This window comes from Temnothorax nylanderi, unplaced genomic scaffold (genome assembly GCF_030848795.1).
Source record: "Temnothorax nylanderi isolate EJ_2023f unplaced genomic scaffold, tnyl_v1.0 TNYL_tig0419_pilon, whole genome shotgun sequence".
Taxonomy (NCBI): Eukaryota; Metazoa; Arthropoda; class Insecta; order Hymenoptera; family Formicidae; genus Temnothorax; species Temnothorax nylanderi.
In genome coordinates this window covers 92,455-120,243 of record NW_027249481.1, presented here as the reverse complement: position 1 = coordinate 120,243, position 27,789 = coordinate 92,455, and the positions used below count along the sequence as shown (strand labels likewise).

Sequence of the window (27,789 nt, the reverse complement as noted above, 5' to 3'; positions counted from 1 at the left end):
TGGATGGCCACATACGGTCAATTTATTTTCGCTTTACACACGGTACACACAATATAGGGTAACTCGAGAATATGTTATCAGTGCATTAATTATGTGTGATGCAAGCTTGCATCTTGTATAATTTTTTTGTGGTATTATTATACAATGAGAGTCATTCGCTATTATAAAAGGTTCTATAATTTTTTAATATTATTTAATATACAGCACGTGAGGACAATATTTAATAGATCTGTATCTTTATCGTGACATATCAGGAATATATTAATCTATTATCGGTGAATTTCTGCCGCGAGTTTGTGGGAAGTACGACGGTACATTATTATCTGCTGCGCTGAGAGACTTTCCTTTAGGAGAATTAGAGACAGAAATCCTAACATGCGCGGATGTTAAAAATGTAAGAACTTTTAAATGAGAAATGCGTGAAGCTAACTCGTTGGAACCTACGAAATAGAAAATGTATAAATCTCTCATTACATAAGTAATTATGGAGAAAACGCACTTAATTGCAGTGGATATATTTTGTGCTTAATAAAATAATAATCAAAATTTAATAAAAAATTACTATATTGAATTAAATTATACTGAAATATTAGCCGTGCAGGTAATAATGGTTATTTTACTACCGTTCTCAATACACGCAGTAAAAGTATAACATTGAACCGTTCACAGTAGTAAAGGTATATTATTGAATCGACGTCTGCGATTTTTAATCAACCATTCTTCTGAGAACGGAACATACTATTACGCGTGTCGTACATTTTGTTGAAAAATCTCATATATATATATATATATATATATATATATAATATTTGTACACGATAGAATATACGTATAATGGAAATTCACACTTGATAAAACTTGTCGAACTCGTTGAGATAAACCACGGTATCCTAGTTTAATTGCTTCATTGAATAAAATGGTGATGCTTTGCGCGATATGTGCGCGATTCATTCCACGGTTTGTATAGTTTCAAGCATGGAAATAGCGTCGGCTGCTGGGGGCCACTTTAGCGAGTAAAGTCACTACAGCAGCTTTTACAGGAATTACTCGCTGAATCGCAGCGAAGGGCGCGCTTCGACATAAGTAAAGTGTACACAATGGATTCATCGCGGTATAGCTAAAATTCTAACGTCCGCGCCGCTTCATTGAATTAATCTTAGTATTCTTAGTCTACGAGCTTTTACCGGGAATCGCGGGAATCGTGAAAAATGAACCTATTTATTTTGTTTAAGACGAAGATCTATCAGACGAAGTGCTTCAAGTCTAGCTTCCGGATATATGCGAGAAAGGTTCTCACCGTTATTGAAAATCATTGCTTTCATTAGAATAATTGAAAACGCTGAGATCCTGCATGATAAAGATCTTAAACGATAAATAAATTTAGATCGTTTCTTACTCGCTGTAGCGTAACGTGGTTCTTACAAGCGAGAAAAAGTGGATGATTTAACGAAGTCGGCCGTGAAAGTTAAGATCGCAAAAGGAGCTATCAGGTGGAATTAGCATGTGAAAGTACAGGATGCGTAGATCGCATGAAAGGGTGGTGCACGATGGTGAATAGACAACCTCATGTCCCGCACGTTTGTCGAATAAATTACGCGATTGCTAATTAAATACGATTAAAGTGGCCTATTAGAGTTGGCTCGTTAATCATCCCTCATGAGCGACATTTTTCCCGTGGATTCACATTCGTACAGTTGTTCAAAGCTCTGTGAACGCAATTTTTTTACAAAGTGCTGTTCTTTTGATGGAAGAGAGATTTCCTGTTCGTTGCTTTAATACAAGCGGGTACACATTAGCATCAAATAATGATCGTTAAAGAAATGACATTAGATGATAAGAATATATATCAGAATAGATAAATCGCGATTTATCATAATTATATACTCTATCATAATTAAATACGTATAAATAATTACGAATAAATAATTTGATCAATACGTATTTCACACATTACCGCATAATTGAACGTCGATTGAATAAGGTTGATCCTTTGAGAGAAATTTAATTCGGGCTTATCAAATAGATTTATTAAATTTTATTCTTCGACAATAAATAGCGTCTAATAATTACATGTACGCAGCGGAGCTTTAACCTCGCGAAACAAAGCCCAGGGCATTCTGGTTGCAGTGAATATTTTATGAATGTTAACCGATCGATCACAATCTACTCGATTGTAGTAATTACAATATTGTGACAATTGTGACCGATCGGACGCAATTGCAATCTACAAATAGCAATTACACAAAGTGTTTCCTAATTCGGAAAGAAATGTATCGATATAATCTTCGTTCTTGCTTACGCTTCAAGATCACTTCTAAGACGTATTTCTAAGACAATTTCTAATTCTTTTACGCATTGAAAAATATTCTTGATCGCTATATTTACCGGCAAGAGTTACACGAATATATTTGCTTCCGATTATTTGTCATTTGTTAATTCATATTCTTCCGACGGAGGGAAGGGAGAGCGACAGCTTGAACCAGAACTTTTTTCCGGGCAAGACTATCATTCTCGCCATTCCTCCATAGCTCGTCCGGCCTACTTGCGCGACGGGAAAGACTAGACGAGCTGGTTGCGCGGCCAATTTTCATAGCGCTCGACACCGGGACGAGCGGCGTATCTCATTGCAGTAAGCGGACGACCTAATTTCATAACAATGCAACCCCCGGCAGCGAGCGCCCGCGCGCGCGGGTTAGTGCAAACGAGACGCAAACAAACAGAGGCAGGGTAGAGAAAATGGAGATGGGAGAGGCGGGCCGTTTTACCGCTACCGGGCTGCGGCACGGGCGAGCACTGGGGTTCCGCAATTTAGAAGGGTACTGGTTTATGAGCCCCGACGACGCGTTATTTATACTTACGCGTTAAACGTAAGGGGAGAAGACCCGCTCGTGTATTTCGCTCACGTCGAATGGTAGCCCGGCTTCGCCGCCCGTTCGCGATTTGTCCATTGGAATCCATTAGACTCCGCAATTTCTAATTACCGCGCGGAAGAAGACGACCGACTCTCGAGGAAGCCACGAAAGTTACGAGCTCGCGAGACGATAACGAAGTAGCAAAAGACGCAATTTTAATTTACAAAATTACTCCCGCGGGAATATGCTCGCCGAAATAAAGCACCGTTCTCAAGTGAAATAACGTCTCCGAGAAGTGAATATACATGCATTTATGTGTTTGTCTGGAGAAAGGTCCACGAAAGGCTTAATTCGCCCGACGGGACGAGAAGAGATGTAGAAAGAGAGAGAGAGAGAGAGAGAGAAGAGAGGGGAGAAAGAGAGGAAGGAGAAGAGAGGAGGTATATAGACAGGGGAGACATCCTCCCCCGCGCACAGCGGTTTTACGCGTTCGCGTGAGTCGAAATTCATGCGGTGCAGGAACTGATATTTCTCAGAAAATGAATCACCCTTATACAAACGAACCGACACACCGCGGTAACAGCGGCACAATAGTCAGACAATAGCAAAAGCGCGGGTGGTTGCTGGCTGGTAGCTAGCGAAAGGGACTGGATGACGGGGGCATGGGGGGACGAAAGGGGGGGGGGAGTAGCAGAGGGATGCGAGCGCTCGGGGAGATGCGCACGGCGAAGGTGGGAGATTTCGTGGGTCGCTTCTCCCCCTGCGTGTGTGGAGCGTATACAGGTGGCGATGAGAACGAAGGCGAGGATGAGGGGGAGGACGAGGAAGGATGGAGGGATGAAACTGCGCTCTCCAGACGGAAACAGGATGAAGGTGCGCCTTTCCGCGTATAAACCGCGCCGAGCCGTACCGCCAAACATCATCCCCCCCCCCCTTTCCTCTACTCCACCCCGCGTAAATTAAATAACCCACATCCATTAAAGGCGTTGCCGTTACTCTTCCGGGTTCGTACCTGGTTACCGAGCACTTAATGTCTAATTAACGTATTACGCAAATCGCCTGATAAGAGCCGAGCAAGTGCGCGAGAGCGAACGTCGCGCGGATCGATAATTTATGATTCGTCTGCGCTCGAAAATCCCCTCCATCGTTCACGGACGCTATTCGCGTCCAAGTTGCAAACCGTAGATCTCGTTGAGTAGAAAAGAGGATTAATCCACTTTTGCCAATAACGAATCAAATTTGCTTTGACGAATTTCAGATGAATCTTACGCGTCGCGGAGATAATTTCCGCGGTCGATTCTTATGAAGGTATTTTCGTCAGCCGACATCGTTCCGTCGTCCTTAAAGATGTGAATCGCATCTTCGTTGTAAGAGTAATTATAACGCACTTATCAATGAGCTCGAAAAAGATCTTATTAATCTGAATGCTCTTCGAGATATCGTGCTATTTAAGTTACACTTATTTCGAAGCTGCGTGGATAAGCATTAATCTCGGAAAACTTATCAAAGTTAATGCTTTGCATCACTTTATATCTGCATCGTATTGAACTTTTTAATAGTGCAAACTATAATTTGCTTTCACAATAAATGATTACTCAGTAGCGCCAAAGTAATTAAATAAAGATCAAACAATAAATTAATAAATATGATAATATGGTTAATTATTTAACACGTTAACATGTTAGCCTTTTTGAATATAATATTTAAGATCATAAAACATGTTTTCAGAAAAATTCGAACAATTGCTGAAACCATTTTATATACGTTTTTATACGTCATCAAGCCGCATCGTTAAAAATGCATCTCACCGCCGCAAACACAACAGCGTGCTTATCCGAAATTACATTGCCTTAAAACGCATGAGCGTTAATTAATTACAACAACTACGAACAAAGCGTATTAAAAAATTATAAGTTATTAATGACCAGAATAGAATTATCTCTGATATTCTATACTTCTATACATAGAGTCAGAATCCAAGCCAAAAGAATGTTACATTTTTCTTCTTCATTTAATCATAACGGAATTTTCTTTCTTAAATATTGCTTTCGTTTTATAATAACGTAACTTTAATACCAGCTTAAATATGACGACTGATTGTGAAACAAAAGTGAACTTTTGTTAGTTATTAAATTTCCGTGTGTAAATTTTTAATAAATTCAGTAAAAGCTTTTATTAACGACTAAATTTTCGCGTCTAAATTTTTAAAAATAAGTACTGACGTACGCATTTTAAAACGACATTTTAGTATACTTTACTTAACTCTAAAATGTTAAACGTTCCAAGCTGTTGTTTTACAAGCGTTTTCTAAGTCAAGAGATTTAAATTACATGAATTTCCTTTAGATAAAGATAAGAAAAGTGAAGTAACATGTAACCAGATTTCAGCGACACGATGACTGATGATGAGAAACGTTTCTTTCACGGGTACTGCGCGCGTTATCACATGCACCTATACATACATATATTCAAATGGCCGTTCCTTGGTGTTCATGAAATTTAAAACCTATCGACCCGCATACAGCAACTAGATTCTCACGAGATTGCTCCTTTGAGGTCTGGTCAATCGCGGCGGCACTCATAGTCCTGGTTTATCAAGCTGCCCTTCACTCTCTTGCAAGGCTTTCATGAAATTTAATAGGTTGTTCGATATACTCTTCGCTTTTTCATGTCAAGTCGGTTCATAAGAAACAAAGGACGCCGACGCTAAAAAAAACATATTTTTTTTCTAATACTCTACTGCCTCTTATACAATCTTTGACTACCTTTTTCCTTCGCAACATTTGATTTTATAATTACGCAGCGTAGTTACATATTGAATATTAGCAACGTTGAAAGATGCTTTGAATAGAAATTATAATTTTCATTACTATACGTTTTTCTTTTAATATGTATATTTCTGATATAAACAGCTTATTTTGAAAATAATGTAAATAATCTTCGTTAAAATCTTATTTAAGACCGATGAATCAAACATCGCACCCAGATTTTAGTTACACCCCATACGTTACACAACTTGATTTACGTGACTTTGAAAATAAACGGTTCACATAAGAGATTTTAATCTGCATTCAATGAGGGATGATATTATGCACATCGGGCACGCGATCATCCTGCGAAGAAGAACTGAAAGCTATTTATGCATTATGCCCATCTACCATCCCCTGTGGAAACGATACTCCCTATCTCGCGTTCCGTCGCCAGTATCTAATAGCCTCCACTTCTTATTCGTTTCGTATAATAAAAGGCGGCATTTTGTAGAGAGACGGAGTCACCTCCGCCTTTTACGCTCGCTCGAAGGCGAAACGCTTTACAGGGAAATTCAATAGATAGCCGGTCGATGGAGGATGTTGTAGAGATTGTTCCGCCGCGCGTGATCTATGGGGGCACCGTGGCCCGGTCTACCCCATAGCCTTTTCCAAGTATCGAAGTGCCTACGACAACTCTCCTGTTCGATCAGCCGTTCCTCCTGAAACGAGATCCAAGTACAGAATGATTTGTAACCTTAGACGATGTTGAAGGAAAGGAAGATATTCCATGCAAACGTAGTCGAACAGTTGCGAAATACAATATCGGCTTGGAGTTTCTCATTTTGTAAAGTATAGTGAATAAAAGACGGATTTAAATATTCAATTTAGATATAAAATAAGCAAAGTTCTTTTTTTAAATACCGTGCACAAAAGAATTGATAAACTGCTAAGAAATATTTACGATAGAATTTCAAAAATACCATTTTCATTAAAATACTTCTTTTATTTTAGATTTTAAAATTTTATGGTAACTATATTAATTTAATATTTGATTTAGATTCATTTTCACTCGAATTGTCACACCTAAGTTATATTTACGGCATTATTCAATCGTCTGTCACATCATAGAAATTTTTTCGTTATTTAGAATAATATAAAATAATCGGATTATCGAGATGAAAGAGATAAAATTGATCGGATATTAAAAATGAAGTATTTTTAAATCCAGTTTTATTTTCGATCCACGATCCAGATTTAGCGAGTACAGTATCCTTATGGACCGTCCGCTTGATTTCATCATCCGCAATGTCGCGTCGGTACGTAGAGGTACGCATAATAAATATGATTCAATATAACAGACGGTAACGAGATTGCCGAGAGATCGGTACAATTAATCCCATTTCGAATTACCGTTCGACGTCGCGCAGTCGTCATCGATCATACGGCACTTACCAGCGCCCTGTCCCGCTTACGTCGTATTTGCTCAGCGAGATCCGCGATGTATTCTCGATTGTCGACACCGAGCGCGCGAAACCTATAAAAGAAAAGGAGAGACAGCCGTCACACTCAGCTTTCATATCCTTTCTTTGATGGGCACGGTACCCCCGCGGAAATGACGGGGGCACGTGCGCCGAGGCGCAGATTACGGGAAATAAAGGTTCGAGGGGAGCACCGCGCTATCTAGGACGAACCACATTGGGTTTCCTTGAGCGAACTATTTAATATCATCGTACCCAAAACGTGAAGATGGAATGCAAATGAGACTGACGGAAGGATTTGGGTGCGCGGACAAATATAGTTGAAAATAAAATATTCAATTTAGTCGAGAATAAGAGGTATCTTTGTGGCGAACGAAGAAAAGTATGCAATATTTGAGCGAGCGTAACAAAATTACTTCAAAATAATAATATAATATCTATGTCGGTAAAATGATTGTTCTCGGAAGGCAATTGCAAACCACCGAAAGTATCTTGCCATGAAAACTCGTCTAATAGGCTATTCGGAACTGGCGTTAAATCCTATTTACGTAAAACTATAAAAAGACACACACTACAGATATATACAGAAGGGGTCTCCACGTCTCTAATTGTAAGAGGATTAAGAAGGAAAAAGATTGTTAAATGTTAATATCAAAAATATTGTGTATAAACTCTTCCTGTTTTCAAGTTGGCTTGTCGCGTTATTTTTTTTATTTTTTTATTTTTTTTTAGAAGAGTTCTATTTCCGTGTTCGACTCTATTACATTTTCCAAGAGCAGTTTGAAAATACCATAAATGGCCGTAAATGATGTTATCTCTGCACTGTCGTGAACCGTATATAAATATCGCAGGTGATGTGACCCAGACGGTCCATCTCTGATTCGTTTCGGAGTCGAACGCTAAATTAAGCCAACTGGCGCGAGAAAAAAGAGCCGTTTCATCCGAACGGCTGCAGTCATCGATATTTTCTCACTTTGAATAGTATTTAACGACTTCGCGCTCATAACTCGCACGAATACCTCGCATAGCGCGCTCGGGAACGCGCGCGAACCAATCGAACGCAATATCGTTCCTCGTGTGTCGCTAAATTAAATACTTGCGCCCGCAGTACCGAGGTACCTTCGCGATTTTACCGTCGTAAAAAAAGAGAGGCACATGCAAATAAAATAGAAGCGCGGTAAAAAGCCTCTTTTTTTTTAAGTGAATAACGCCCCGAGCTCGCGCCTCCCCGTTTTTTCTCCGGGTTATCGCCGCACGGTGACAGATAATCGAGGGTGATTAATTACTACAGGCGTTGCAGCGTTTGAATGTCGGCCAACTGTGTTATAAACTACGTCGCACACCTCCGGTAACGCAACTTTCTCTCATACGCTATTCCATTAAACGTTATCAAAGTGTCTCGTTACATGTCAGGTTGGTGCTGCTTCTGTTCCCGTCCGGCGCTGCGACCGTTTACACGCAGATTTATCGAACGATAAATCAGCATTACCCTATCGGATGCAATGCTAGAAAAAAGTTACATTAATTACTCAATCAACTGGACGGAGAACTTTGAACATTAAAAATGTTTATGATAGGACAATGATATTAACAGTCACGTTAGCAACTCTCTCTCTTTCTCTTTCCCTCTTCGATATATCATACATCCAATTTCAAACATTACGATTGCACTGTAGTGTACATATAAAGCTGTTCGTAATTTGCATTAAACTATCTTAGAAAATCTATTTGCACAATATACATTTAGCTTCCAGCTAAAATAAAACAAAAGTTCTCTCTCTCCCCCTCTCCCGCTTCACGTGATGATTGCGTATAAGTACACGTTTCGAAGAATTCTATTAAAAAATAAAAGATTGTCATATATTCAAACATAATTGTATTATGTATCTCAGAATAAATATTTCAGTACATGTATAACGCGTAATTCCGCGAGAAATAAGAAATTCACATTTAAAACTTTTCCCGAGAAATTTTAGAATAAGAATATATTTGCCTGAAACGGCGCTATATAATGATATATTTATGCAGGAAGCTTACGGTAAAACCTTCCGATACCAGGCATTTCCTAGAGAGTCGACTATATCTCTCCGAGGAGTAAATTCTTCGTGGAAAAATATTCTTTTACGATGGCGACGGAAAATTATGCTGATGAATATTTGGAGCGACGTTAGCGCACAAGGGAGGAAAATGAGGGTGAGATTGAGCAGGAACAGGTGAAATGGTCGAGGTCGAGTGCATCCGGGTCAATTGGCTGATTACCTGTAATGTAGTTATATCCCCCGAGTGTCGTATCGCTACTAATCAATTCTCCGGTCACCGTCGTGTCTTGTAGGGTTTGTCATACTTAGGAGGACGCCAGATGAAAAATTGATTGCAAATACACCGGCATTATATGACCGAGAATTGACATTTACTACGCGACAAAATGCGAACGTGCGATGTCATGCCCGCGTCGTTCTGCTCGTCCTGTTTTTCATTTTACATTTTATACGAAGAGCTCCCCGGTGACTTTTCAAGTCAGATTGTTAAAATTAAAAAAAAAAAAAAAAGAAGAAAGCACGTCAAGGATTAAAAAAGTGGACGAGAGAATAAAAAGTGGTGGAAATATCTGAGAGAATGTTACGTAGGTATAAATGTTCCGAAATATAAAGTAGAAATCTAATACCTGAAATATATGTATATATTTAAAATATATGTAGTGATATATTTTGATATGCGAGATGTTCGATTTAGATTTATTTAATTGCAGTTCTAACACTCTGGCATGCATATCTTCCCATCGAAGGGATGCGAAATATCAAATGCACTTTTGGCTAAATGAGTGATCAATAAAATTTTCATCAAGTAAATTGCGGGACAACAATAAGGGCTTTTAATATCAATTACGGTAATGAGTAAATGTACGTGATTACAGCCAGTTACGTATTTATACCAGGCATGCTGTTTATTGATTATCCCATCATCTCAACATCTGTCACCTTCAGCGTTTGCAATTTCACATGACGCGATGAATCCGATTGGACAGCGTGTTAACACGCTATATAACATGATATTCTCGAATGTATTAATATAAAAGCACAAAAACAGGCATAACATTCAATTGTCACTTTACAATTATTTAGGAGTTATATTTAAGCAATTTTGTAACGTATCGAAATCCGGAATTTACCGTTTTCGCAAATTTAGATATTCGACGCAGAGCGACGGAATGTTTTGCATTCATCGGACAACGAATCGATCATTTTGGGGACAAACAAGCCAATATTCAAACACGGCCACCACCTCCCCCGTACTTACGATTCTATCGTGTATCCCGGACGAGTGGCATCCGTGGCGAGGTAGCGCCTGGTCTGCGGATACGACTGATGGCGTCTGCTGGTTAACAAAGGTACCAATTCGACACCACCCGTAAGCTCGTACACCTGAACCTCCTCCTTGTAGAAATTCCTCGGGTCCTGCACCGGTTGTGTTTCCGAAGCGATACCTATTGGGGGCAAAAGACCGACACGGAGACGAGATTCAAGCTCCGGTAGCAGCGAGAAGCAAGCGGCAACCTCTGCTATTTACCTGGCGACGCCCTGTCATCGTAGAATTTATTCACGTCCACAACAGCCGGAGGGTCCGTGTTCCTCTTGTATAGTCTGTCGATCGTGGAGTTGCTCGTCCAACCCTGAAGCAAGTTGAAGCTTTTAACCAGTTAGCGTTCTCCTCTCTTCTCTTTATTATTACGTTTAATTCCGTTCGCCAATTTGCTACTTTGTACTTTATTTATACTTCATTTTATACGTATTTATCTTTTAGCACTCATTTAAATAAATTTCTATTTCACTGTTTTTATTCAATTATCAACATTTTAAAAACTGTCTTATGAAAATCTCGTGATGTAACCTACACCTTAAATGTCACCTTACAAAAGAGAAGAAAAAGATATTGAAAAAGATATTACATAATTTTATATAACATAAAATTCTAATATTTTTGTAATATAAAAAAGCATTTTCTGAACATTACTTCATTCTTGTTTAAGATAATTTCTTTTCAACTAGATTTTTTATTTTAATTCTTCAAAACTTTCTATATCATCATGTGCTATAAACTGTACGGAATTTCAAAACGCTTGTAGAAATATGATTGGCGCCGATATTTCAATATAGTAATGTAACACATCAGAATACATATAAGTCTTAGGGAAAACGTAAAATCGAAGTGCAGAAAGAATAACAGTTTAAAAAAAAATCCCCGGCATCGTAATCAGTAGTATACTCGCGGTTTGATCCGACCCGAGTTGCGCGTTCATTCATCAATGTCGGTCTCGTTAGCAGCAGGCTGGTTACAACGAAGCTCGCCGGCTTATTATAAGGAAAAAAACCACGCTATAAATCCGCCCACCATAAATCCATATCCGCAGACAAGTACACGGCGACGAGACAGAAACGGGAGGTCGCACGCGCGCATTCGGGAAGAAGCGCCACGGGCTTAAGAGATATACATCTGATCGGTATAAGCATAATATGAAGGAGCCTGCGCGCGTAATAAGAGGGTAACTTGGCTTCCAAAGTGGAATGCGCTAATAAATTTCCGTCTAAACTTTCCGGTCGCGCTTAGGAAGGCGCGCCCGGAGGATCGTTCAATTAGCCCGGAGTTATGCGCGTTGCGCACGTTCGAGAGACGGCGGCGGAGCGGTTAATTAAAAATTAAGAGCCGCATGCTTCTCTCCGAGGAGACATTCGAGGCCGCCGTCAGAAACCACGAGCCCGGGGAAGCCCGAGGAAGGAGTTCCATCACCCGGCCGCGAACCGTTATCACGAGCGCGACTAATCTTGCGATGTCCTCCTCTTTTTTCGGTGGCACGAACGCCCGGCGCGTTCTCGAAGAGAGACGGATTTATATTCGCGAAACGAATGAATTACCGCACGGCCGATCGCGTTTAATTGATAACGCCACGCTCTTTCGTATCAAGTGGCGCGCACGATTGTTACGCTCCGCGGAGATAAATCCACCGTTGCGAAAATCGTTGCCAGCCTATCGATCGCGCCACCCGTCGTAGGCGCGCTTGCCACGAGAATCGCGCAGCGGATCTGTCCGGCGCGGTGTCACTGCCGGCAAAAACTTATACCGATTCCTGCAAATCGCCCTGCCTGAAATCCTACCGGGTCGAGTAACTTTAGATTTATGTGCGCGCATTACGGGCAATTGAGAATTCAGCGTCTCCTTGCAATTAACGCGCAGCCCCCGCGACGACGCGACGCTCGAAATTACATGCGTGTGCGCGGCGCGTGTATCAGTTTCACGCGAGTGTGTCACCGCGCGCACTTTGCTCCCCCGTCTTACATTGACTTATTCGATCTTGTACACGGGCGTAATACGCGATTCTCATTTCCGTTTCCGCGCGCCAAGATAGTTAATTGAGTACACAAGCGAGCCGTAAATTTACCGGGCGAACATTACAGGCGATATATTAGTCATCTCGTTTCGATGAAAACGGAATTATGGAAATTACATGCGCGAAATCGAACGCCAATCTCCTTGACGAACTTACATTTAACTGGAACTGTCAGTGTCCAAAACTAGGCATATACATAATTCCAAAAGCGTCCATCTGCAAATGCTGTTTATCACTGATTAAATTATACGGGAAAATCGAGATCGCCGCGCTGCATCGGCGATTAGAATCGCTATTGTGAATTCCGTTTCTGTTCGAAGGCGTGTGCGCGCACGCGCGCGCGGGTTCGTATAATATTGAAAGAGATAGGTCACAACGTTTCTACGGTTCCCTTCATCGGAAAAACGCAGAACGATAAAGTGATTTCCCGAGAATTTCACCCGCGGAAAAACGCCGGCCGAGCTTCGCAGTCAGATTAGCCGCATTCGTCATGCGGTGTACAAATAAATACGTGACTCCTCTCTCTCTCTCTCTCTCTCCCCGTCGCGTCGGCCAGTTTATTGCATTTACCGGCCGTGCGCGCGCAAAAAAAAGGAAGAAAGAGGAGAGATTTCATGAACCATGATTCGGCGCATCTCCGCGCGAAGTGCGACTAATGCGAGCGCAATTTAATTTCTTAGCAAAAACGCGTTCCCCCCCCCTCCCTCTTTATTTTATGTATCTCCTTCTGTGGTATCTCTTTACGTGGTAAATTACAGCGCGCAGAAAAAAAGTGGCCAACGGCGATTTACTTGCGCTTCACCTCGGGATTAATTGCACAGCAATTCACCGTGTGAGAGGGAGTAGATAACTTCCTCGTTTTTAACGAGGGCGCGTATCGAACAACAGATATCGCGCCTCGCGCTCTCACATAAATTTGTATCGCTTACTCGTTCATGTTCCCGTATCGAAGTCCTGTATGCCCCTCCCTACCGCTCGGTTTCGTCCGTCGAAGAGCACTTCTCCTCTCCCGCGATTGATACTTTCATTCTTGATGATGTAAAAAAAATCAATAATCTTTCTGCCAAGTGAAATAATTTACCGGTGCATACGTGACTCAACGATGGAAACAGATCACGGCCGAGCGAGGGAAATAATTGAAAAGTTTCGTGCGATACCGCGCTAAATTCTTGATTTACGATAACGGCAAGTCTCTCTTTCATATAATCATAGAAGAAAATGCGATTATACAAGTTACATAATAATTTAAAGTGCAAGTAATAAAATTTGTTACTATGAGAGTTGAAGTGCTTTTCTTAAAAACAATATGGATAATTTTAGAAAGTTATTTCTCAGTTAATTTTAAATGAACTGTCACACAGAGAAGAGTTGCAAGCTGAGTCATAAATATTTACGAAATTTCTTTTTTAAGCTAAAAGATAACGCAAATAATATGTTTTTAAAAGCTAATTTTAAAAGTAGAAATATTATTTCCTCTTTCGGCAAAAATACCGTCTACATATTCACCAAGTGCATCCTATATTCCTGAACATTGTGTGTAACTGCATTACGATGGGAAACATATTAATATATTACATCTCTATGTTAAAAACTGCGATAAGCAATTTAGACTCGCTGCGCTGCACGATGTTTAGCGTAATAAGAAGATTTCCGGACTATCGTCTTTGTGAAAAATATATCAAAATGGACTTATCTCTCTCTCGCAGCGAACCCTTCAATTACCGCGACGTCTATAGTTTGCGACCCCTCGGGGCCAATGTTCGTCAATCTAACAGGGTTACTCTCGCGCAGCGGTAGAAAGTTTTGATGCAAAGTTGCCAGTACAGGCTGACGCGGGATACTCCCATTCGCCGTGACAATGTAATTTCGTTATCGTTTCAATTGGTTTCTCAGCAGGAGGTTGTTGTTTAAACGTGCAATTACGTAGGAATCGGTTCTCGAAAGTACAGTGGGGTCGCATCTATCCTTCCTTCCCTCTCCTTCCCGCTTCGAAAATTTTATCGAGGGACGACTGAGAGCAAATGGTTTTGTACCGTCATAAACAGCGACGTGTTCACAGTGGCTTTACCAATATTCCATTACCAATATTCTGCAATATTCATTTTTAAATACCGCGTCTGTGTACAAAAATGACTCGCTCTTTTCTGTATTAATTATTATGTATTCTGCATTGATTACAATATCTCTGGTACTTGTATACAATTTTACTAATATTTATTTCACGAGTAAAGTATGTTTTCAAAAAATAAAATAATTTTATCGATAGAGGGTTTTGACACGAGTGATATTTAAATTAACTTAAATTAACAATTTTCGAGGCGCAGCTTCGGCATCACAAGTATGTTCGGCACGTCGCGCGGCGATGCGCTAAATTGCACTGCATTATACGCCGCTAACGGTGCCGTAATGTATTACGCATTGTCAACACTATAGAACGCATCACCGTTACGCTACATTATCGTGCATATATATCCGAGATGGAATTTTCGTGCCTTATTAATCTGCCAATTGTATAAAGGAAATGTAGAAAGAGATCTTACGTAATTAATAAAAACAGCGACGGCAATCGATTCAAAGCTGTGTCTTTAAACGCGACGCGTTTGAATATCTTATTTCTGTATCGTGCAAAAATATGAGATACTCCCTCTTTTCGGTGCGACATCTTCTTACCCTTCGCGTATTGAAAATATCTCGTTTTTGAAAAAGGAGAAACATAACTCAGCTCCCCCTGGAAAATACATCTATTACGTGCTCGTTTTCCCGACCCGCGCACGAGTTAACGTCTCGCGCCTGCCATCGCTGTATAATTGAAGTAACGCACACCCGACGCGACACTTGGAGCGACGTTCCTGAAGTATCGCGCGCACAAAGAACCCGCCAGCGCTTTGAGAAGTGCAAAGCGACGTCGATGATTAAGGATTCTCTTTCCGTAATTAGCGGATGCGGATGCGGAAACGAGACACCGGCGTATATCTCTGGGTGTCCCCGTGTGCGATTAACGCGACGATATAGATATGCGTACCATGGATTCGAGGAAGCGCACACCCAGCGACTTGGGATCCCTCCAAGGAGCTCCGCCAGGACCAGGCCGTCCCCACGGCGAAGGATGCACCAGCTAAGCACACGGCGCCATCGCATATTAAACAGTTTCCAAGGCTTGCTTCCTCTACCCCTACGTGTGCGTACGCGTTACGGGATCGTCGTCGCGTGATACTGGAACACGTGCTCGGCGTCTATTCGCGCGCCCGCGCGCTTATCCTCGACCCCCCGTGCACTATACTCGCGCCGTCATCGCGTCCCCACGCGAAGGGGGATGCGAGGAAACTCACCGCGCTCGCGTTAGAACCTCATCTGCATCCGATTAGCGGTCGCAGCCTAATTTCTACAACCGGCACGTAATCCCGAAAATTACACCGCGCAGCGAGGAACGGAGCGGCGGCGATCATACGATGTTTGCACATGTTCGTGCACGCGGTAGCTACTGCGCCAATTTCGCGAATCCTTTTCGTCTCCTCGTCGGTACGTGGAATGACCGTGGGATCGATTGTTCCCAGCCTGTTTCCGCGTAAACCGTTTCAGCTTGGATGAAACAATAATGCGAGTAGATATTTTATAAGTCCTCGTCTTCTCGAACTCCGCTTCGATTAAGCTTGAATAGAACAAGTCGGTTTATTATTTAATCTGCTTAGATGTGAGCAAATCGGTTTAGTCCAACTAACTAACAACGTTGATTTTTGTCGTAATATATGAAGCGCGCACTATGAAAATTGAAGTGGCGAAATAACATATTTATGTACTTATCACACGCTTGTGAATTTTGCGACGTGTCCGCGTTTTAGAAAAATGTACCCTGAAATTCTGCCGTCGCGGTAGAAAAAGAAGCGAAAAACGAAAAGGAGAGAAACACTTAAAGCATTCAAAGCTATCCTATTTCATAGCTCGGGAAAAAATTCGACATGCGTCCTGGTTTTTTCGTTCAAATAGAGAAACCATTTTTACACGACGCCGGACGGTGTCGTTAAAACGTTTCCTTTTCGCGATTCTATATATGGGTGCGTCAAAAATTTCACAGCGGACCCGTAGGCAGGGGAGAATCGACTTTGTGGAAGTAGCGTTTCTAGTTCTACGTGATCGGAGAAATCGACTATACGTCTCGAGTTGGAGCGGATACGACGTGTTCGGCCCCGGCGGCACAGCCGCTCTCTCGAAATTATTGCCACGAGAAAAATGCCTCGTGTCCAACATACAAGGAAAGTCCATTACGAGATTTCTCGTATTTGCTGGCATGACGAGTCGATACCATGTTCGACAATAAAGCTCAACTCATTTGGGTATAGCTGCGACTCTCCACAAGTGAAAGAATCAACCTCTGCACCCTCTTCCGGATTCGTCTGTCCCGAAAATCTCGCACAATTACAGGCGTCTCTTTTGATAATTAATGAAAAAAAGGTAATGAAAATATTTATAATGTATATTAAAGTTAAAAACCTTTTAATATTTTTTTTTAATTAAAAAAACATCTTTTAATGATGCTTTCTTTATAGAATACCAGAAAAAAGTATAATTACTTTCATTACTCTAAAATGTTCTTTATTCTATTTTACTAAAATAACTACAAAAATATATATAGAATTTAATCGAATAGAGATGTTCGTTTGTAGAATAAGTTTTAATTTTATAAAAACAAACATGCAAAAATCAATTAATTAATATCACGTTTTATTTAACCCGATTAAAATTACACGATCAAATTTTCTCTTATTTTCTTGTCGTCTCCCGCAATCTCAAATAGCAGTTGGTGAAAAAGCTCTTACATTGACAAATTTAAAATTATATCACTCGAAATAACAACCTTTGACCCACCTCTGCTACGGCAAGCAATTTCCAGCTACAGTTAGCAGTTTCCAGTTTCCAGTTTTCTATATAAAGCGAGACCTGCTAAACTTCACGCGTCATCGCGTGTCCCGCATCACATGATGACATTGCAATACAAACTTCATGTCTGCGGTATCGGAAAGGTATCGTGTGTACGAGGTCAGATGAGATATTAATGGGAACTTACGCTGACGAGGCGACAGCGATATCGTCGCGTTTGATCGACACACGCGCGCGAGGACGATAAAATCGCGGATTCACTCGTGGGGGTGAGCATCATGCTAATTACCGGTTTGCAATTGCGCATAGTAAACGCAGTTACTTTAATTTTGCTATAAACTTATCTGTAACTTCTAAAACCAAAAAACGGAAACTCACGCGAACACTTTTATAATTTTTGATTACTGACTCCAGTTACTGATTATACGTATGTAAACAATTGTTTCATTTATTTGCATTATGGATAATATCCTCTGAAACTTTTCGTCAAGAACTTTCGGAATAGCTAACACACGGCCGATAATTATTCGTATTATGTAAAACAATTCGAATCAATTAAGCAAGATTTACGTTTAACGTCTTGTTCTTTCTTTTCTCAGATAATAACGCTTCGTTTAAAGACGAAGAAATTTATTTAATCCAAGCTAAAACTAATCCTCTGAGAGTTAGGTCGTGTCGGTGCAGTCGACCCTTAACGTTGATTACGACCGGATCGAATCAACATCGGGCGTGTTCTTCTTCCCCTTATCCTATTTCTCCAACGTAGAAATCGGAATCCCCCTACGTGCTGCCTTTGCAATATTCGGTGCAGTAATATAGGCGACTTCCGGAGCTATTATGCTATTCCAAGCGCGACGTCTGCCAGACGGTTCGTGTCGTCGAGAATCAGGAGTAGTCGTATGTCGTAATTTGCCTTTGTATGAAATTTTATGGGAGAGCGGAGAGAGAGATGCCGTTTGAAGCGATGAATTCGCATACTGGCGATATTGCGCGGTTATAACGATCGCACAAGCGCACAAAGATGCAAATCTAATTGGCGACGCACACGCAAGCAAGCGAAAATTTTCTCCAGATGTGCGAAAATGCGTTTAAAACGAATTTTTTTTTTTTAAGCGACTGCGACTATAACTATAATAATCAGCTAGAACAGATCGCTGCCATTGTTTGTATTTGCAGTTATACGCCCAGAATAGAGCAAATATTCTTGCTCTTTATACTAAAAGTTAAGTGTCTCGAAATATATGAATATAAGTATTAAGTGCATTTATGTATGTTCAAAAGCATAATCGTATGGCATTTAAAGTATTTTAAAGCATATTCGCATACAGCAAATGTCATGGAAAACATATAAATAGTAAAATATGTTTTGTCGCTCCAATAAAAATGCGGTTCGTGACTACATTCGTGACCTAGTTTTGTATGCGCCAAACATTAATGACAACTTCTAAGGTTTGCTGGAGATATAAAAAAGTAGCTAGCACTTAATATATGCGACAAATGCACATACAAATTGTATTACCACTATTCCTTCGACCTTCTGATATAAAAAGGATATTTAAAAATGAAATACATGAAACATTTAAATAGTCGCTAAAAAAGTATAAAAGTATTTTATGCATTTGTCCCATATGCGTCCTCATTTTTTTTATCTTAATGTATGTTTAAGAAATCAGAAAAATGTGTGTATTCTTTTTCTCTTTGATGACTTATGCCGAGTAAAAAATTACGTACGGTCGTACGTATTTATGTCGCGGTAAAGAAAACGTATGGAAATTTGTATGGAAATACGAAGCTCGTTTAATCAAAACAACAAGGGAGGTAAATTCCATGGACATTTTTACTCCATACTGCCAGAGATTAATTCTGTCTATATCTATATGTCCGTCTACGAAATATATTAACGTATCATATAAAGGAGCATTTATTTTCAAGATATCAATTAAAAAATCATAAAGAGTATAATCTCAGGATAAAACTAAATTCTTTATAAGCTACCGATTTCTTTATAAAAAATTCAATTTCGTGAAATTTTATAAAATTTTGTCTCTAAAATATAAAAATAAGTAAAATAAACGAATAAGACTAAATTAAATTTAAAAAGTACATTAAACGACAAACGTTAAATATTTAATAAAGGATTTAAAAGATAAAATGCATGTAGATTTATAAAAAGACAACAAAATGTTATTATATAATTGTGTGCTAGAAACTCATCACTCGTAAAAGAAGTCGAGATTGGGATTTATAATATTGTATAAGTCTTAATAAATCTTTATATACAGTCTGTAATACACATAAGATGCGAAGAAGATGGATAAAGATTCACAATACTATACATAAGTAAAAGTAAACGTGCAAACTTTAATTCTAGCAGATGTATCATCATCTGTCTCTGGCTGAGAGAGAGAATAAATTTAATTACATAATCCCAAAATTTATCATTTGATGCATTAATCATCCTGCGTATGACTGCATTAAGCTTTTATCCGGATGATGAATATCGAAAATATCAAGAAAACAACAAGAAAAAATCTCACCGCGCCTTCAGAGGATTGCACAGTAATCATTACTTACACGAGTTCGGGATAGATAATATAACGCAATTGTATTATACTACTTGAGAGAGAACGCTCCGCAACTCTCGAGAGAGATTTCCTGGATTTATTAAACAGTCCATGCCTTACTCACAGACCTATCGCCAATTAATTTGAACAATGAAGAATTTAGTTTAATTATTATAAACATTATTTAAAATATTGGTAAATGTTTTTAGAAAAAAAGTGAACTATTTTTTATATTCTAGAAAAAAACAAAATTAGAGCAAAATCCACATTTTACAACAGTGCTTTACTGAAATAATGATACGCTCAATTGTATATAATGTACACAATTTTTTAGTACAATCTACAGGACCGGCCCCTTTTTTGAACGACCTTTTTAGTTTTAGTGCTAGAACATTTTTGTCCTTGTCAGTGGGTTAAACTACGAAAAAGATGGCGCCACTCCAGCGCTTAATATTATATAGGCTTCCGGTCCCGAAGAGGTTAATTATCGCAAAGAGTCACGAAATTGTTGATATTTCTAACAAAAATAAATCGATAAAGTGAGACATCGCCGTGGACAATCCTTTAAATGTCAGACAGAATATTCTAATGTGTGTACCAACAGGATGTTGTATTACCAGTAGTACTGCCTGAAAACTTTACACGGCACACAACGTTGCGTGATATTGCTTCCCGGCTCTTGTGTTTTATACATGGCCACACGTGTTTATACATGTACACCGCGTACGGATTTAATAACTCGATTTGTACGTAAACTCTCTGCTGTTTGGCGCGCGCAATCAAAACGCGTACGCTTATTATTAAACTTGAATGATCTTCGTAGTCCCGTACTATACCATCCATAATAATTTTCTTGAAGCAAGAAATAGCAAGTTCGTGCATTTTTCACAAGTTTTTCGTGTATATTTGATTGATTCAAATGTTGCGAAAAAATTGCACTGCAAAGTGAGATCTTCCTTCTCTTTTTCACAATTACATCGCGATTTTCTTGCAATATCCCAAATCGCATATCGAGGTCCGTGGAGACTTTTCATTCGCATACTTATACGACATTCATTCGTTTACGACAGTATGACGGCCGGCCACTTCAACTTCAAGTTCTCTCGCGAGTTATTCAACTCTCATTTGCCCCAGGAAATTATCGGCTCGGGAACACCGATGCGCGGAAGCATTAAAAACGCGACGACAAATCTTATTCGCGCGGGTAACGCCGTTTTCGCGTGCATCAGCGTGACGACGTGCGTAAGCGAGCCCGAAAGTTTTCAGAGACGAGTAACGTGCATGCGATCGTGCCGGCCGGGTCGGATTTACGGAGACGAAAGTTTCGCGACGAGGGTGCGAGCGAAAAGAAAAATGACAGCTACGGGCCTCTCTAGTTTTACCTGACCGAAACTGTGATATCCCGGCGGCTCGAGCGGCTCCAGAGGCACGTTTTTCTTTCTCAGAGTGGCCGCGCAGGGCGCGCCGCCACCTGGTTTACCCCACGGCGAGTAATTGGCCAGAATTTCCTGTAGCTGCAAGGGAAAAAGAAATTAGGAATCTAATTTCTAATTACGTAAACTCGTCGCGGCTGAACTACGCGAACGTCAGCCGGCGCGACTGCAGTCACATCTTGCGCGGTAATCACGCATTTCGCGTGTCTGTTGAATTTTTCCGTTGCACAAATAAAAGCTGCAATAAAACGAAGCATTTCTTTAAATTAAATTCTTACTAGTTCTCAGGAAATTCGTTTAAATGCGCGATAGGGCACCGCGTGTGACCGGTATGCGTGAAATAAGCTGCTATCGCGCTCGTAATAGATCGAAATGCAACGTCTAGCACGACGCCGCAAATTAAAGACAGCTTCTGCGCTTGGAAGGGAAGTCGTTCGAGGTTTAACTTAGAAGCGTTTGGCGTCGGTGTGATCATACGGAGAACCCTGCGGGCAGATAGGATTAACCCTGAGCGTATCAGCCCTTCCCGGCAGCATTGCTAACGCACTTGCATTCGACCGCGTGCACTTGCACCAGACCGCGGCCGCACCAGATTCCCGAGTAATAAGAGGGATGGGACCGCGAGTAATCCCTCGGCCTGTCTTTATTAGCATACCGGTTACACGATAAATTCCGACCACCACCTCCCCCTCCCTCCGTATGCAGTAAATACAATTTAATACGGTCGACGTGTTGCATTAACGATACGAAATAATCACCGAAGCAATAATTACGCTGGGATTTTCATCGGCATAATTTCGACATGTATTTTGAGTGATTGAAACGGCGGACAAAGTGTACGCGACAGGTATTACGGTGAACACTGGATACACCCGTGCGCATATACATATATTCATATATATGTATGCGCGCGTGTACGCGTATGCATTTTTACAATATATTCCGTGCGGATTGTTATTTTCACAGGGGGATGGTAATGAATGTAACGAGCGCGTGTTCTGCAAATATTTAGGACCGCCCCGGTGATGATTGCGCATCATCATTATGCTGCATCAATACTAAAATAAAATGAAAGAGAATAAAAACGTGAGATTTTAAACGCTGGATATAATTGGCGTATAAAATATAAAAAAATTATCGGAAAGAAACAATCCGGAAATGTTAGTTTTACAGTCCCTCTACGGAATTGAAGAAAATCAAATATTGATAAAACGATTTAAAGGGGCGTAATTTATAAATTATCCCGAACTCGATCGCGCTTGTAGATTTTCCAGGAGTCTGCGACCTGCGTGGACGCTTCCCTGAACATTCAACGTAAGGCATCGATTTTATTTCTAATTACAGTTTGCGCCGGCGATCAGTTCGTAGATTACTATTAACGCGACCCCAACACTTAACGAGCGCTGTGCAGCGTTTGTTATAAGTTTGTAACGAGCACGCGGGACGAGACGTGCAGTTTGTGTAAAGGAGAGACCGTGATAGATTATTGGGTTATCTTTCGCGGCTTGTTTCTTAAGACAGTTAGAGACGGAGATTATGCAAATCCACTTTAATGGGATGGCTTTATTACCGTTCGCTCGCACGTAATTTCCCGCTCTCCGAATTCAACGACACGCCCCGTGAAACGTAGAAATAAACGCAACTGGGTCAGACACGTACTGGAATTACAGCGACATTTTCAAAACACGTCTATAATGGGAATAAGCGAAAAGGTTACTTGATTTATTTGATATCTGTCATAATTGAGTATTCTCAATTTTCCATTTCGGAAGTATTATTCTCATCGAGTAATATTGATCTCATTTCAAGTGTCCCCATTTGCTGCTAATTCTTTTATTCGCTTGAATGTTAGTATAGACTAGATATAGTTTATTTATGAACAAATTATAAAGATTTGTGCCACTTATCCCGTGATATGATATCAGAAAAATATATGATTTCGAATTTTTAACCATCCCCGAATTCAAAGTGACGCTGTTGAATTTTAATGTCTCCGACCGTTTGCAGACCCTGGCGAAGGATTAATTTCCAAAGTCCGCGCCCGTCTTCGCCCTAATGACGTTCCGGTTCAACGAATATATCCCGAGGCCGTATCTCTCGCAGTAGACCCTTATCCGATCGGTAACAATAGCAAGGCGAGACAATGACGTTAAGGGGGGGGGGGGGGTCGAGGCCGTAGGGCAAGTGGTATAAACGGCAGCAACGTGGCCAAACCAGAAACGCCCATTTGTGTGACACATACTTCACGTTGCTCGCGGTGCTTTTGACGTTGCAGCTCCTCCTTCCGTCGCCTCCATAACGCCGTGCCCTCCTGAACAACACGGCGCTCGCGCTTTCTCCTCGCGTCTTCTTCGACTTCCGGCTCGTACGTTGTCTCAGGAACTTCCTGCGCCATTTACGTATATCCTATCCCGGCCACCCGACGGGCGGGGGAGGAGGGAAAAAGAAACAAAGGATCGTACAGCGCGGCTGTATCCCGACGCAACGTGACGCGTATACTCTTCAGGCATGCCAGCTTCGAATATCGAATGCCAAAATAGGGCCAGGAGCGACTTGGTACAAGTCGCATGCCGCAGCACGTGGTTCTGTCATCATTCGTTATCGATTTAACAGAATATCGCTCTTCCCGCGGGAGATACGATGCCGTTGTACGTAGTCGACGGTGTAATAGGTGTGCCGATGCCAGGACACCGCGCTGTAATCGAGACATCCGGGTTTTATATATCGTTTCTCGATATAAAAAACGAGTCGTGCAAATCCACCCCTCTGCTCTCCGTCTGCACGAAGCCCCCGAAGCTTTGTTCATTCATTCGAACGCTTGAGCTACGATTTAATTCCACGTGTCCCGACACTGCAAACCCGGCGTGCACGAAACAATTGCGTAATTGGATTAGGATGCCGACATTTAAATTACGAGCATTGCGCTATATTTCATGTTTCTCGCGGGACTTTTCCGCATGCGACGGTATGCCTACGCGTTTTGAGATTTTTTTTATTATTTAGAAAAGAGAGGAGAGAAAAATGTGTAGGAAGATGTGTAGAACATGCGATTGAAAAGCGCAGGCTTATTGAATTCGACCGCTATAAATAATGGCGTCGCCGACTTTATATTCCGATCACGTTTAATAAATCACTTTTATCTGTCACGCGAAAACAACTGTTATATAACTTCTATTGTATACTTTATTGCTTTGTCGTGCATCAGATTGGTATCTACACTGTAACAAAATATTTTGTATTTTCTCTTGCTTCTGTATTTTTTTAAATAAGACGTCATCCCCTAGAATTTCGTGTGTCATGAAAACTGAAGAAACTTAATCAACCATAATTAAGATTAAATCATAACGATTAGCCGTCTGCAAAAATACTAAAATCTTAAAATGCTGAAAACTTCGATCAATATTCATACACAATATATTCGTGCTTCATTGTTAATCTAATTATATTATTATTTTAGATTAATATTGAGTTACACACACTGTGGTCAGGCTATAATTGTACGTATAATATGACATATAAAAGAGTTATTTTCAATTATATATTTAAGGTTTGTGAAACATAAACATTTTCTAATAAGAAAGATATAATTTCTCGAAGAGAAAGTCATCTATATTCTATATTATTAAACAGAATGCTTCAAAAGAAATATCTAATATTTTGCCATTATAATTAGAACTATATTTATCAGCTTGTCTAGTCTTTAGCACTTAGAAGGCATAGTTTTTTTTTCTTAAATCACGAAAATTTTGCTCTAAAATATATGTTTAACACATAACCAGATGTATGACTTCGAGATGTTATGACGTCTCGTGATTTTGTACGAATAGAATTTTGTAGAATGTTATTGAATTAGGTAAAAATAGTATATTTATAGGTTTTTGTGGTCTGATTACGAATCTGAGGTTAAAATTATGAAATTCAAAAAGCGGATTCAATATGACGACCATCAAGTAGATAATTTTTGCATCGATTTATATTAGACTTAGTATTTATAGGTTTTTCAAATAATTATATGAACCTGAGATCAAAGTTACAAAATTTAAAATAAAAGATCTATTGCTCTAAATATAAGCAATAAATAAATATAGCCTAAATATAAGCAAAATGTGAGTTTTTGCTTCTTTTTATGTAAAATACAGAAGAGTTCTGATGCAGCTGACTATAAATACTCGAAAATTATTTTTAGTTGCTTAAAATCCAGTTTAAATAGATATTCAATGATCTAGCTGGGTACTTGTGTATATACAGAATGGAGAAAATAAACGTGCTTTATTCTGATCTCTACATTCAGATACGGATTTACGAACAAATGCGATGCACCACAAACAATAACACTTCCCGCGATCCATAAATAAGCCGCAAATGTACTCAACGGTACAATTGACCATAAAACCGACTCCCTGATGCGAACCTCCGAGTTGCTGATTGTGTCCGAGGGGTCAAAATACAAAAAGGAAAATCACAGAAGTGAGGAAAAACCCAGGGCGAGTGTTTCTCCGCAAATAGCAGTACTTATACTGACGATGCGACACATTATCCTACATATCGTACCGATTAAAACTATTCCGGATCGCATATCGCGACGCGAGTTTGTAACGTTTCTGCTTATCGCACCTTGCTCTTATCAGCCTTCTATTAGCGAGAAGCATTTCCGTCGTACAAGGCGACATGGTATAACGCTATTTTCTCTGGCAGCGATGAAAAAAAAGACGTCTGAGTTTTACGATTAGGATCGAGTTAAAAGCCAGAAGTTCTACTTAAGCTTTGCAAATCGCTTTTCCCTTTTCGCTTGCACGTGCAAACGCGCGATGGCACGTAGTGGAATTAAACATGCAAGGTGTCAAGTGAAGAAGTGCAAGATCGCTAAAAGCGTTACCGTGGCTCGTACAGTCGAGCCGCGTGCATTACCGACATCAATGAATACCCGGTTTCGTTCCGTGGAGCCGATCGCCTGCCATTAGAGCCCGATATAAGCTCGGCGCGCAAGTAATACCATTGCAGTAATACTATTCAATCGAACAAGCAGCGGGGAGAGATAGGCGGATTCCAGTCACCAAGTCACGTAGCGATCAAATATAAATTTTATACCGCTGCTCGCGGCAGACGCGGGTGGCGAAATCGGAGAGACAGACAGGCTCGCGTAGACTATCGATTTTAGTGCCGAATTCGCTGTCGAGCACCGATTCGATACCACGTTGCACGTCACTCAAGGGAACAAGCCGATCAATACCTCGTCTTACGGTCAATAATAACCGAAGCTGACAGCACGATTGTACTGTAAATGCGGTCCGGGATGCGCGTAAACGAGGGGGATCGATCTCGGGGTTCGGCGGTACCGTCTTCGTCCTCGACGGCACTCTTTCCCCTCGTTTAAGGGGTGAGACGGAGACGTACTTCTCGCGCGCGAATCGGTGGCGACGTGTGCCCCCCTCCCGCGACTATGATTATTACGATTTCTCGCGTGCCACCGCGGCAGAAACGATGAATTCCACGGGACGTGCGAGCGTCGGCCGGAGTAGTTCTCGCCAAGCCGATTACATTCTTACGTATACGGGCGCTTCAAACGCGGTCGGCCATCCCCTCGCGACTACGGGTACACGCGACTGCCGACTACCCTCGTGCGATCCAAGGGGAGTTGCGGTAGTCGCCGACGTCCCGACGTTCGCCGGCATACCGGCGCACGATTTTCGCTACGGACATGCACGCGTTGCCGTGTGCCGCCGTTGTTATCTACGCTTACCTTTCAACCTTCGACTTCCGACCCCCCTTAATCAGGAGCGTAGCGGCCGCGGACTCGCCCGCGAACAATCGACGCGCGAGGATGCCGGAAGTGCTCCTCGATGCGCGAAGCGGAGCGAGGGGTGAGGCGTAATCACCGGCTATTAAGGACTGACGCTGATCCACAACCTGCAATTTGAATTATTTCCCTAATATTCCAAGTTTAAAATTATGTATTTATCGACTATGTTCTTCAAATTTTAAGTATAATATGAAATAATTTTATGTACAAAATCTCTTGTCGCTGAATCGTGCGGATGCACTCTTACTCGCAGATTTATATTAATTAATTTCTCATTAACAATTGAGTAATTCAGTAAAGAACTTTTTTATTCAGTTTAACCCAGGCTACTTGTTCACGAGAAATGCCCCGGTAATTAGCAGACATCCTGTATATGCAGATGAATTTTCTGTTATCATCCTTACATAATATTGTGCTGTGATCGTTGGTAGTTCCTCGAGAACGATATATATTCCAAGCGACTTTACGTAATCTATTGCACGAGTGCACGAGATAATTGTATCAATAATTTCTAACATTATCGATTACTACCAACTCCGTACTTTTAACAAGTACACATTTCTGTCAAGAAACTTTTCCTCGATATTGTATGCGATTGATGTCGACACTCGCAGTTACTATATGTACATGCGTACACATGCATAAAATAAAACGA

The 27,789-nt window shown here is 40.7% G+C and overlaps 1 protein-coding gene across 2 annotated transcripts; it reads right to left on the bottom strand.

The window, feature by feature from the left end:
• Positions 1-25,861, bottom strand: LOC139782508 (uncharacterized). Of its 2 annotated transcripts, XM_071721541.1 has the most exons (8): positions 25,746-25,861; positions 23,577-24,029; positions 21,284-21,415; positions 15,485-15,577; positions 10,647-10,749; positions 10,377-10,563; positions 7,054-7,135; positions 1-6,320 (listed from the first exon to the last, which is right to left on the bottom strand). In XM_071721541.1, the coding sequence occupies exons 2-8, from the start codon at positions 23,727-23,729 to the stop codon at positions 6,174-6,176; spliced, it is 897 nt and encodes a 298-aa protein (XP_071577642.1). In that variant the 5' UTR covers positions 23,730-24,029; positions 25,746-25,861; the 3' UTR covers positions 1-6,173. The 2 variants fall into 2 exon arrangements, with proteins under 2 accessions (XP_071577642.1, XP_071577643.1); XM_071721542.1 differs by lacking the exon at positions 25,746-25,861 and having other exon boundaries at positions 23,577-24,734.
• Positions 25,862-27,789: the final 1,928 nt, after the last annotated feature.